The 12,963-nt window shown below is 35.6% G+C and overlaps 1 protein-coding gene across 3 annotated transcripts in view; it reads right to left on the bottom strand.

The window, feature by feature from the left end:
* The window catches only part of RAPGEF6 (Rap guanine nucleotide exchange factor 6), a 234,450-nt gene that overhangs the window by 87,475 nt on the left and 134,012 nt on the right, over nucleotides 1-12,963 (bottom strand). For all 3 annotated transcript variants that reach the window (XM_010381558.2, XM_030926750.1, XM_010381559.2), the window contains 4 exons: nucleotides 11,424-11,560; nucleotides 8,645-8,803; nucleotides 7,905-8,057; nucleotides 1,711-1,875 (listed from right to left, as the gene is read on the bottom strand). In XM_010381558.2, coding sequence (XP_010379860.2) covers nucleotides 1,711-1,875; nucleotides 7,905-8,057; nucleotides 8,645-8,803; nucleotides 11,424-11,560 — 614 coding nt within the window. The remainder of the gene's footprint in view (nucleotides 1-1,710; nucleotides 1,876-7,904; nucleotides 8,058-8,644; nucleotides 8,804-11,423; nucleotides 11,561-12,963) is intronic.

Genomic DNA, 12,963 nt, shown 5'->3' with positions numbered 1-12,963 from the left:
GCCATAAAAAAGGATGAGTTCATGTCCTTTGTAGGGACATGGATGCAGCTGGAAACCATCATTCTCAGCAAACTATCGCAAGAACAGAAAACCAAACGCCGCATGTTCTCACTCATTGGTGGGAATTGAACAATGAGAACACTTGGACACAGGAACGGGAACATCACACACCGGGGCCTGTTTTGGGGTGGAGGGAGTGGGGAGGGATAGCATTAGGAGATATACCTAATGTAAATGACGAGTTAATGGGTGCAGCACACCAACATGGCACATGTATACATATGTAACAAACCTGCACGTTGTGCACATGTACCCTAGAACTTAATAGTATAACAAAAAAAAAAAAAAAGAAGAAACCAAAAAGGAAAAGACTAACAGATTTGACTACATTAATGCGTGAAACTTGTTTCTGGTAAGTGATAACATAAACAAACAAACAAAAGATATTGAACATCTTTGACATGTGCCTATTGGCCATTTACATATCTTCTTTGGAGAAATGTCTGTGCAAGTCCTTGCTCCATGTTTAAACTGTGCTGTCTTTTCGTTGTTGAGTTGTAAAATATTTTGGATATTAAACCTTTATCAGATATATAATTTTCTCTTATTCTGTGCAATGTCTTATCTTTCTTGACAGTGTCCTTTGATGCAAAAATAATTTTAATTTTGACAAAGTCCAATTATCTATTTTTTCTTTTGTTGCTTGTGCTTGGGTGTCGTGTTTTCATATTTGAGAAACGATCACCAAATCCAAGACCATGATAATCTACCCGTATCTTCTCTTTTAAGGCATTATAGTTTTAGCTCTTCTGTCTCTGATCCATTTTGAGTACATTTTTGTTTACAGTATAAAGTAACAATCCATTTTCACTCTTTTGCATATGGATAATTATTACTAAATCATATTTTTGTTCATTCCCAAAGCACACCTTTATTTTTTTGGCAACCAAAGTAAATATATTTAATTCTAAGAAAAAGTGTGAGAGGTGTGCAAGCCTGTAGTTTTAGCTATTAGTCTCCTACATAATTCTGCAGTCTACCTGCAACCAGTTTACTTCCTTTAAAATATAACTCAAAAAGACACACCAGGCAATTATGATCCTACTTTTATTTTCTTGAAATAACTTATTTCTTACCAATTTGTGGAGGTATCACTAGTCTTTTAATTAAATGTACAAACATATCCCATGAAGATAATTTAAAATAATGAACAATATTTAATATAAAAAATTCAAAAGGTAGATTTAAATAAGTCACAAGATATATTAAGGTTTGATAAATTGTTTTCAAATAATTATAAATTAACTCAAGAAAATAAATATATTCCCATTTTGAAACTTAAAAGCAATCTGCCCTCTTGAAAAAATGTATTTGATGAATATTCTTTTTAAAATATTAAATCCGCTTGTTTTATTGATCTCCGGAAACAATCAAATATTTCGGTAAAATTCTAAAATACTCTCATGTAACTATTATGTTTCCCGAACTTATAGCTATACCAGAGCTTTATTTCACTTTTTGCCTTTTAAGGCTCTCGTCCACTTTTAACATGCTATTCTGTCATAAAAGTAAGCAGAGAATGTCTTTCAGGTTCACTAATTTTTTTAGGTGTGCTGAATCTTAATATAATAAACGTAATCTATCAACTATAAAAGTTTCATGAATAAAATTTCAGGTTAAAATCACTTTCATTCCCTTTATAAAACCAACCTTATCTCTTAAGCTGTCGATCTTAAACCATTCCAATAGTTTGATCCCAACATCCAAAGGACTTTCAAGAAATGTCCTATAAGTTAATAGAAAATCTTCTATATAAGTTGGATCCACGATAGAATGTTCTTCTATTAAATGCATTATGAGACGCTCAGGTGTTGCCTAAAAATCCAAGGATAGGAAGGATTAGAAAATAAATGACCCAAGAACCAAAGAACTACTATTGATTACTCCCCTTTGTAGCTACTTCATTAGACAAATCGTCAAAGTAGAGTTTCGCCCTTAAAGCCTTAGCACTGGGAGAACTGGAATCCAAACTTAATTGTAATCCACCAGCATCCAGAGGCTGAGAGACAGAAAAGGCAGAGAAATAGATAGCCAACATCACTCACTCAGCTGAAGCTATTTTCACTGGTATTTCATCATAGCAGGACCTCTGAACTTCACTAACTTAGCCCTGGTGTGGGCTGTTACTGCCACTTCTCCTACAACCAGGGCATGCACTTACTGTCTCAAGGCAACAAAAGAGGTGAAAGTTAAACTAAAGAAAGAAAGAAAAAAGAAAGGAATGAAAGGGAAGAAAGAAAGAAAAAAGAAAGCTTTTCTCCAAATTTAATCCACCTCAAAAATCTTTTCTGACCAGGCTGTAGGAAGAACACACCAGTTCAAGAGAGCCTGTATTATTATTGGTACTTCCCAGAATAAATGTTTCCTTTTCTACAGTTCCTCTCATACACTTTCCTCTCCATGCTAGGTCACCATATTGAGAGGAACCAGAAGTTCTACAGACACTTTTGAAATTAATTCGGAGTTTTAAATGCTTATTTCCAACCTTATAAAAGAATATAAACAGGTCAGGTGCAGTGTGGCTGATGCCTGTAATCCTAGCACTTTGGGAGGCAGAGGCAGGTGGATCACCTGAGATCCAGAGTTCAAGACCAGCCTGGCCAACCTGGTGAAATCCCGTCTCTACTAAAAATACAAAAATTGGCTGGGTGTGGTGGTGGGCACCTGTAATCCCAGCTACTCAGGAGGGTGAGGCAGGAGAATTGCTTGAACCTGGGAGGTGGAGGTTGCAGCGAGCTGAGATCGTGCCATTGCACTCCAGCTTGGGCCACAAGAGCGAGACTTTGTCTCAAAAAGAAAGAATATAAACCAACATTTCCATACTGCTCTTCTTTGAGCTTCTGAACCAATGTTTACTACCCTTTGTAGTTTTTTCAAAGGTTGGCACAAGAACAAATACAGAAACAAACAAGATGTTAAGTCTGATATAAAAACCATTACCCATAACACCCAACCTTCGATTTGTTGCATTCATCCATTAGAATAACTGTATGGTAAACATACATTAATACTAACAATGTTCTTTAAGAATTTATTAAAAATAAAAAGGTACCTTATTTATTAAAAGGTAGTTTATTTTTATTTATTTATTTTTGAGACATTCTCTGGCTCTGTTGCCCAGGCTGGAGTGCAGCTGCGTGATCTCAGCTCACTGCAACCTCTGCCTTCTGGGTTCAAGCAGTTCTCCTGCCTCAGCCTCCTGAGTAGCTGTGATTACAGGCGTGCACCACCATGCCTGGCTAATTTTTGTGTTTTTAGTAGAGACAGGGTTTCACCATGTTGGTCAGGCTGGTCTTGAACTCCTGACCTCGTGATCCACCCTCCATGGCCTCCCAAAGTGCTGGGATTACAGGCGTGAGCCACTGTGCCTGCCCCTATTTTATTTATTAAAAATAAGGTATGAAAATTGTTTCTCTAGAAGGAAGTCAGAAACAACCTCCTCAAGTGATAAGAAAATCATAAGTCATTCCTATTCTCCTATCCTCCAAAACATCCTAAGCCTAAGAGTACCAAATTGTTTTATTATTTAGGCCAATTCTGGTTTAGGGTCACTTAATTCCATTTCCTAGAATAGCTGAGTGAGGGATGGAAACTGATCAACATGTTAAAGAGGCCATTACTCTGAAGGCAAAATCACAGAGGCAGGGTCCCTATAGAGACTAGGTCACACATTCTAAATTTTATTTAAAGATGAGCCCTTATCTCTTTAGACTAAAATCTATCTTACCTCAAAATGCCCTTGATCCCAGCCATTCAAATTTCCTGCTTTTTCTTAAATATATTATGCAGTTTTATATAGCACATGCATATTTCTCTGTCTGGGCCACCCTTCCTCCCTATACCTGCTCCTTGCTATTTCTTTTAGCATAATTTAGATCCCTCTTTTTATGTCTCTCTTGCTCTTCCATCTTGAGATTTATCAAGTTATGCTGAAACTATCGCCTGTCTTTCTCGAAAGACTGTGAGTTCACTGATGGCAGAATCTAAGTATATATTAGTATCTCCCAGATCTCACACAGGGCCTGGCATAGAGTACCATAAAGTCAGTGTTGCTGAATGAATGAAGAAATGAACTGAATGAAGAAAAGAATGAAATGAAAAGTAATAACTGCTTTCTGGGTGATTATGTGTAAACAGAAAGTCAAGGCCAAGTGCGGTGGCTTACACCTGTAATCCCAGCACTTTGGGAGCCCACCTTGGCCTCCCCAAGTGCTGGGATTACATGTCTGAGGCACCATGCCTGGCCTTGACCTGAGGATCACTGGAGGTCAGGAGTCAGAGATCAGTCTGGCCAAAATGGCAAAACCCCACCTCTACTAAAAATACAAAAACAAACAAACAAACAAAAACAGCTGTGAGTGATGGCATGCGCCTGTGGTCACAGCTACCTGGGAGACTGAGGCACAAGAGTTGCCTGAACCTGGGAGGCAAAGATTGCAGTGAGCCAAGATCGTGCCACTGCACTCCAGCCTGGGTGATAGAGCGAGACTTTGTCTCAAAAAACAAAAAACAAAAAAACAAAAAAAACCCCAAATGATCAATCCTTCTATGAGCAAAAGATGGTTATGATTTGCAATTAAATCTGAGTGTGAAGATTGTGGTACAGTAAAAATAATACATTTTCAATATTTTTGTCACAAAAGCAACCCATCATCATGCAATCAGAATCTGGAAACATTTATTTTAAGGTGTGTATAAACTCATGGCAAATTTATGTTCAAATATTTTCAATGTTCTGAACTTTCATTTAAAAAAATCAACACAGTGTTCAAAATCTATTGTAAAACATATTAGAAGGTAGGATGCTGGGAGACAGGGTGCACAGAGGTAGCAAGCAGAAGAGACGGCTGGTGGTGTTACACTGGCATGGTAGAAACTGCTTACAATGAGCAAATAATATACAGGGTATAACAAGAGGCACTGTTGAAGAAGGTATTTACAAATATAGAAGGGAAAAGACCACAGAAAACTGTGGTGCTGGTACTGGAACTGGAAGTACAGGTAGTAGTGGAATTGTAACTCATGGTTGTTTAATATATATATAAAATTATAGATGTGTATGTGTTTATAACAAATACATACATATATTTTTTAGCTCTGATGAAAGACTCTAATAAAAGCAATGACACCTCAGTAGCAATTAATACAGTGAATGCCCAGATCCTGGTTTATAAATACTACATTTGATTAGAAAGATCCAGGGTCTTCTTGAGACATGGCTAATTACAGAGCTGGTACAGTTAAGTTAACGATGAGCCTTATTATTTGCCAGATTATACAGACGTGCTCAAATGATGGGGATACGTCAAAAAATACAGGAGTCGGTTTAAGAGTCCCACTACCTAAAATCTGGGACAATTTGAGGATTAGAATAATAATAATGGTAACATAAGTTTATAACAATACAAATAAATTAATGAAGAATAGACAGTTCATTCCTACAATAAAATGAGTTAATGCACGAGAAATTATTTTTAAAATCACCATTTCAGACAAGAATAGTAATGGAAGTAAAAAGTGGTGAACAGAAGTTTGTACTCAGTGCATACTATACATAAGCTAAAAGTCTGAGGTTAGTATTTTGATACTGTCAGAACATCTCTCCACCAAATATTTATCAGTTACAAAGGGTAAAATGATGACTTCACACTGAAGAAACCGGGCAGACAGACACCAACTTGATCAGGTAATCATGGCTAACTTCACCACTGGTAGGACAACGGGTTGACATTGTGTGCCCTCTGAGTTTTGTGAACTCCTGCCAGGAAAGCACGACTTGAATCTATCTGGTCATGAGGAAATACTGGAAAGATCCAGGTGGAGGGTAATACTACAGGATGTAAGATCCGTATTCTTTAAAACTGCTAAGGATATTAACAACAGTGAAGGATTGAGGAACTTGTATAGACTGAAGTGACATGACAACTAAATGCAACTGTGTTCTTGGACAACATTCCAGACCAGAAATAAGTTATTATTGGGATAGTTGGTGAAAATCTAAATAGGGTTTCTGGACTGAGTCTGTTTTTTGTTAGTTAGTTTGTTTGTTTGTTTGTTTTTGAGACAGTTTCCCTCTGTCACCCAGGCTAGAGTGCAATGGTGTGATCTCGGCTCACTCCAACCTCCGCCTCCTGGGTCCAAGCAATTCTCCTGCTTCAGCCTCCCAAGTAGCTGGGATTACAAGCGGCCACCACCATGCCTGGCTAATTTTGTTATTTTTAGTAGAAATGGGGTTTCACCATGTTGGCCAGGCTGATCTTGAATTCCTGACCTCAAGTGATCCGTCTACCTCGGCCTCCCAAAGTGCTGGGATTACAGGCGTGAGCCACCATGCCCGGCCCTGAATGGTTTTATTTTAGCAATGTTTACTTCCTAACTGAAGGATTCTATGGTGTTTATGTCAGAAAGTGTCCTTGTTTTTAGGAAATAAACAAGATATTTAGGAGTGATGAGGCATCACATTTGCAGACTGCTCTCAAATGGTTCAGAAAAAGACTGATAATGGAGCAAATGCGGTGAAAATATTAACAGTTGAGGAATCAATGACAGATCTCTCTACTGTTCTAGAAACTTTTCTGTAAGTTTGAAATTGTTTAGAAACAAGTTACTGAAACACATGAGTCCTTACAAAAAGATAAAAATGAATTAAAATGAAAAAGTGTATGTGTAAGCCTACGGCATTCCACCAATATGTTAATCATTTCTACATACAAAGCTTACACTCATCCGTTTAGGAAAAGAAAGATCTCTGAGGAACAGCCTGACTCTAAGGGAAGTAGTATGACATCAGATTTCAAATTATCTCTCTGACTTAACTCCCTCATATTATTAAGCAAACTGCTTCATCTGCAATTAATAGTGGCAGTAATTTTGCCAAGACTAGCTTGAAAAGAGAAACAGTTATGTGTTTCTTTCTCCTCTTTCAACTATAATTGTTCAGTTTATATCCAAGTCTTTAAAGAGACAAGGAGGAGAGAAGGCAAACATTAAGAGAGGGCAGAACTTACAGAGGAGAAAACAGTATGGGGGTTAATACTCAGACTCTACAATTGTGCTAAGGCTTTTGATTTACCTCATTTAGCCCTAATAAAGTCTTGAATTACCTCCATATTCAGATAAGAAAAGTGAGGTACAGAGAAGTTAATGCATATTTCAGTGCCACAGAGATCCAGAAGCACTCTGCATCTTAACCTAGGATTACTTCCACTTTTATAGCTGGTCCTTAGATTTTCTGTTTTGTTTCTAAATATTGCGGGCTTTGATGAAACTGACTCCCACTCGCAGTGGCATACAATATTAAGTTTCAAAAGGAAAACTCTGACCACTATATTCTAAAATAATACCCTACCTACTCTGATATTAAATGGTAATAAGTCATCTTTCATCATTAAAATGTGTAAAAACCATCTTAGAGGTCAGGCATGGTGGCTCAAACCTGTAATCCCAGCATTTTGGGAGGCCGAGGTGGGAGGATCACAGGGTCAGGAGTTCAAGACCAGCCTGGCCAAGATGGTGAAACCCCATTCTACTAAAATTAGCCAGGCGTGGTGGTGCATGCCTGTAATCTCAGCTACTCAGGAGGCTGAGACAGAAGAATCGCTTGAACCTGGGAGGCGGAGGTTGTAGTGAGCTGAGATTGTGCCACTGCACTCCAGCCTGGGTGACAGAGCGAGACTCCATCTCAAAAAAAAAAAAAAAAAAAAATTTAGAAAAAGACAGAGAGTCAACATTTAAGTTAGATTCCAAAGTGTTAATGAATTATCTTGCACTACTTAAAAAATAGTTTAAAACAAGACGAAAGCTTTATTCTATCAGTGACTAGAATAATAAGTAAAAACACCCACCTTGATTACAATGTGTCCTTTCCTGGTTCCACTCCGGTCTAGTTCTCGATGCTCATGTACCATAACAATTTCTCCCTCTTCCTCAACTTTATGGGTATTTTTTTCCACATGGTTTAAAATTCTCCAATAATCTTGTTGGGCTATGCAGACAAACTGTCCAAGAACAACATGGGGACAATTAATGAACCTACAGTACATAAATATATCACTATGTACCAAAGCAGAGCATAAAGGTAAGAAATCTAGGGGCATTAGTTCTTTTTCACTTAATTCCTTTAATCTTTAACAAAAATCAAGGTGAAACAATTCACATATGAAGAGACTAAAGAAGTCTAATCTGTTTGAATTTTGCTCTTTAAAAGGAGAAGTGAACTACTTCTCTTAAAACTGACACTATGTAAAGAAAACATGAAGCAGGAGTAAGTTAGAAACAAACAACTCAGAAGTTCCTATTTCTTTCCTCTATTTTTTTAAATAAAGGACTCTGAGCTGGCTAATATCAAATAGAAATGTAACAAACCAGCACTTATTTGGTGTATCTCTTTTGAAAATTTATAGCTTGTTAAATGCCACAAATATGTGAGGCAGATACAAAATCTAGTTTCCTTTATTAACTGTGAGCTATTGAAACTCCTAATTCTCAAATAAAGCTATTTTCTTTTGAGGAAGACAAAACAGGCTGAGCTACTTTAAACCAACAGACAAGCAAGAAGACTTGACCAAGGAGATCCCAATCTTACCTGACAATCATCTACTTTAGTCCTGACAATTCCATGCATGTACTGCTTATCCAGAGTGGGAGTAATTCCAAAACTATTTCCCATAAACAAATTTTCAACTTTTCCATCTGGATGACTGATTTCCACAGTGCCATTTAAAATAACATACCATGAGTCAAGCTATAGAGAAAAACAAAGATTTTATGAATCTTTTTTAAAAAGGTAGTTACATATTAACTTTGAAAAAGAATCTAACAATATATATAACTTGAATAATTTAAAAAGGAAAAACGAGGATCTGGTTATATTACTAAATACTCTGTAACACCCTATGCTTTGAGTCTATGCAAACTACTAAAAGTTTATTTTTACTCTTTCTTCTTTTAGTCACCAAACAAGAACTGTCATAATTGACCAGATTCTCTGAGACAAAATAGCATAATGTTCAAAAGCACAAACTCTTGGGATATTAATCCATACCATGCCACTAACTAGCTGAATGACTTTGGGTAAATTATTTAACCTCTCTGGGCCTCAGTTTCTCTACTGCTACAATGGTCGTAAGGAAATTATCACAGAACTATTACGTTAAATGAGTTAATACATCCACTGTGCTTAGAATAGTGCCTGGCAAAAAGCAAACATTTAAGAAAAAAAATAGATAGCTAATGATTATTTCAGGAAGACTAGTTAAAAGCCTGAATTTTAAGGCATATCTAACAAAAGATTCAAAATTTCTGCTGTTAAGAAAATAATGCCTTCATTTATATGGAAATATTTAATGCTCTAAGAAGTTATTTATTTATTTATTTATTTATTTATTTATTTATTTATTTATTTTAGAGATGGGATCTTGCTCTGTTGTCCAGGTTGGAGTGCAGTGGTATGATTATAGCTCACTGTAGCTTCAATTCTTGGAATCAAGTGATCCTCCTGCCTCAGCCTTCTGAATAGCTGGGACTACAGGTGTCCACCACCATGCTTGGTCAATTTATTTTTTAATAGAGACAGGATCTTGCTATGTTCCCCAGGCTGGTCTTGAATTCCTGGTTATCCTTCCACCTAGGCCTCTTGAGGTGCTGGGACTACAGGCATGAGCCACTGTACCTGGCCCAAAGAAGATGTATTTTAAAGGTCTACTATCTATCAGTGAAAGACCACTTATTCTCCTTTAATATCAAATCCTCTTATAAGCCTGAACCTTCAATCGTTTTAATGTGATTTAAGGGAAATCAAGATGATTAGTTCTGAAGGGTAATCAATGGCAATAAGGTTTTTTTTCAAAATTATACTTTATTATTTTAAAAATAAGATATACTCACTACACAACTTGTGGATTAAGCTACTGGAGGACAGGGAGTGCATCTGGCTTTTTCACCACTATATCCCCATATCTAGAACAGTATCTGGCACAAGGTAGGCATATGACAAATTTTTGCTTATACAACTGTGGAAAATTTAGAGAATGCAAAACCTTGTAGAAAATAAAAGTTACTTAAAATCCCACCATAAACAGTTGTTTAAAGTTTATTTCTCTCTTACGTATATATTTTATATTATTGAAATATTTACAATATTCTGCTTAAAAAATAAATAGTATATTCATTTGTTCATCAAACTTTTCGGGGGAGTCCATCCTCTATGATAGATGTTTTCTAGGATACGGGGAGAAAATATGTAAACAGAGCCTGAAGACAGGGATCCTCAAAGATATTCTATCAAATAATTTTAAAAATAATTTGAATACCTATATATTATAACCTACAGCTATATAATAATTTAACCACTGCTTATCACTGGATGTTTTGGTTATGTCCAATTTTTACTTTTATATATATATATAAAATACATGTAATATTATATATATAAAATACATGTAATATTATAATATATAATATATGTAATATAATTATATATTATAGTATAAAAATTCTGTAGTTATATATAACTTACTTATAGAGTATATAAGTATATAATTGATATTATAAATGTACTGTAATGAACACCTTTTGAAATAACTCTTTGAGTTCTACATATGTCCTCAGATTAGACACTCAGAAGTGGAATAACAGGTTAGCAGCTGTGAATACTTGGAGGACCATGCTAAGAATTTTAAAATAATTTTCCGGAAATGCTGTATCAATTTACATTCCCACTAGAAGACAATGTTCATTTACCCATATCTCAGCATTCATCAAATGAGTGCATTTGATAAGAAAAATAATGAAGCACTTCCTGATGGCAATAACACCTTCCAGTCCCTTTGCATCCTTCCTCCAATTCACAAGCTGGCAGCCGAGCATTTTGGAACATAGAATTGTCACCTAAATGCTTCAACTGTCAGCAGTTCCCTAGGATGCACTGGTACCAACACACTTTCCTCATTCTTTTTCTTTTAAATGTATAATAGAGACAAGGAATAAGAAAAATTCTTGATAAACATTTTAAACAATAATAATGATATAATTACACAAATATAAAAATATTTAAGAATATTTTAAATCTATTTAATCTATTTAAATTACAATGTATTTGACAAGTAAAAACATCTGGTTCATTGAATATTATTTACGGAGCACTGACTTTGTGCAAAGTCTACTGTGAGTAAATTTAAAATTAGGGCAAAGCAAAAACAAAAACCTCTTCGGAAATTATAACTACCTCAAACTTGGCATTCATTTAAAACATTTGTATAAATTTCAAATATCAAGACTCAAAAATCAGGACAAGTTTATGGAAATTAAATTATTTTAAAAGTTAGTATCCATAATAAATGTATATAATTTATTTATTGACGTACCTCTTGCCCATCTTCAAGAATAATAGCTCCAGCCTGCTCTACCACTTCAAAAATCATCACTGAACAGAGTTCTCTCCTTACAGACATGGTCATGTTTGCAAAAGCAGGGAGCTGGTGCATAAACTCCAGCAGTTGTTCTATAAGAAAACGGAAATTCTGGTATAAAGACCATCGAGGACTATACCTTAAAAATACAATGAAATCTAGAATTCAATTCCCAATTTCACAATCAACTTATAAATTTATGTAGCTAAAGTAGAGAAATTAAGGTACTATTTGACTGTTGATTTTTAAAATCAATTATTTGATTTATACATATATTCAGACTCACGTATAAACCTGGGCATACTGAAAGATACCAGAATTCACAACCTCCAGAGAGAACAAGGACTACACAGGTTCAGATGAAAGTGGAGCGTGTACCTAATATTCCTAGCCACTCCATGGGTTTAGTTATGGCCTTTGATCTAACAGGTTAGTGAAAAAGTCTTTTGTCTAGTTCTTGTTAAACAAAAGTATTTTAAAATGCCATTAACAAATACCAAAAAGTAATCAAAACAGGGATAATAAATGTGAATTCTAGCTCAAGATTTGTCTAACTAGGTAACTCTCTTTAACCAACAAATGTTTATGAGTGCCTCAGGCCACTCCCTGGTATGGATATATGTGTAAGGAAGATATAAATATAAGGAAGAAATACATATAAGCAGACAGCAAAGAGATTAAGAATAACTATAAGGTGCTACATACCCATAGAAAATAGGAATTAACTATATTGTGATTTTTTAAAAGTTTTATGAAAATAGTATAGTATACAAATCTTTATCAGTAAAATTGTACTTTCAATTTCTGTCCAGATAATGTTCATAACATGAGACCACACTGCAGGTTATTTAACTGTATTATATCTTTAGAATGGCAAGGAATGTTCAAATACATTGATCTTCACTCACATAAATGATTTTTAATAGTAGCAGCATCTTCTAATTGGAATGGTAGCTATTATAACCACGCAATCTAAGAAAAAAATCTTAATTAAATCCTAACAATATATATTTGACACTAAGCGATCTTTGCTTCTTAAAGATAACATTAATATCTTTAGTATTATTCAACTTCCCAACTAAAGTAGGGTAACTAGTTTTATAAAAAATTACATACAAAAATTTATAATGTTTTAACAGTACACATGGCCAGACGCGCTGGCTCATGCCTGTAATCCCAGCACTTTGGGAGACTGAGGCGGGCGGATCACAAGGTCAGGAGATCGAGACCTTCTGGCTAACACAGTGAAACCCCACTGCTACTAAAAATACAAAAAATTAGCCAGGCGTGGTGGTGGGCGCCTGTAGTCTCAGCTACTTGGGAGGCCGAGGCAGGAGAATGGCATGAACCTGGGAGGTGGAGCTTGCAGTAAGCTGAGATTGCACCACTGCACCCCAGCCTGGGCAACAGAGTAATACTCTGTCTCAAAAAAAAAAAAAAAAAAAAAAAAAGAGTACACACATAACATACACATATTTAAGCTAGGGAAATAAAA

Source organism: Rhinopithecus roxellana, chromosome 3 (genome assembly GCF_007565055.1).
Source record: "Rhinopithecus roxellana isolate Shanxi Qingling chromosome 3, ASM756505v1, whole genome shotgun sequence".
Classification (NCBI taxonomy): Eukaryota; Metazoa; Chordata; class Mammalia; order Primates; family Cercopithecidae; genus Rhinopithecus; species Rhinopithecus roxellana.
The sequence above is the reverse complement of the archived record's forward strand: the minus strand, read 5'-3'. Positions and strand labels throughout refer to the sequence as shown.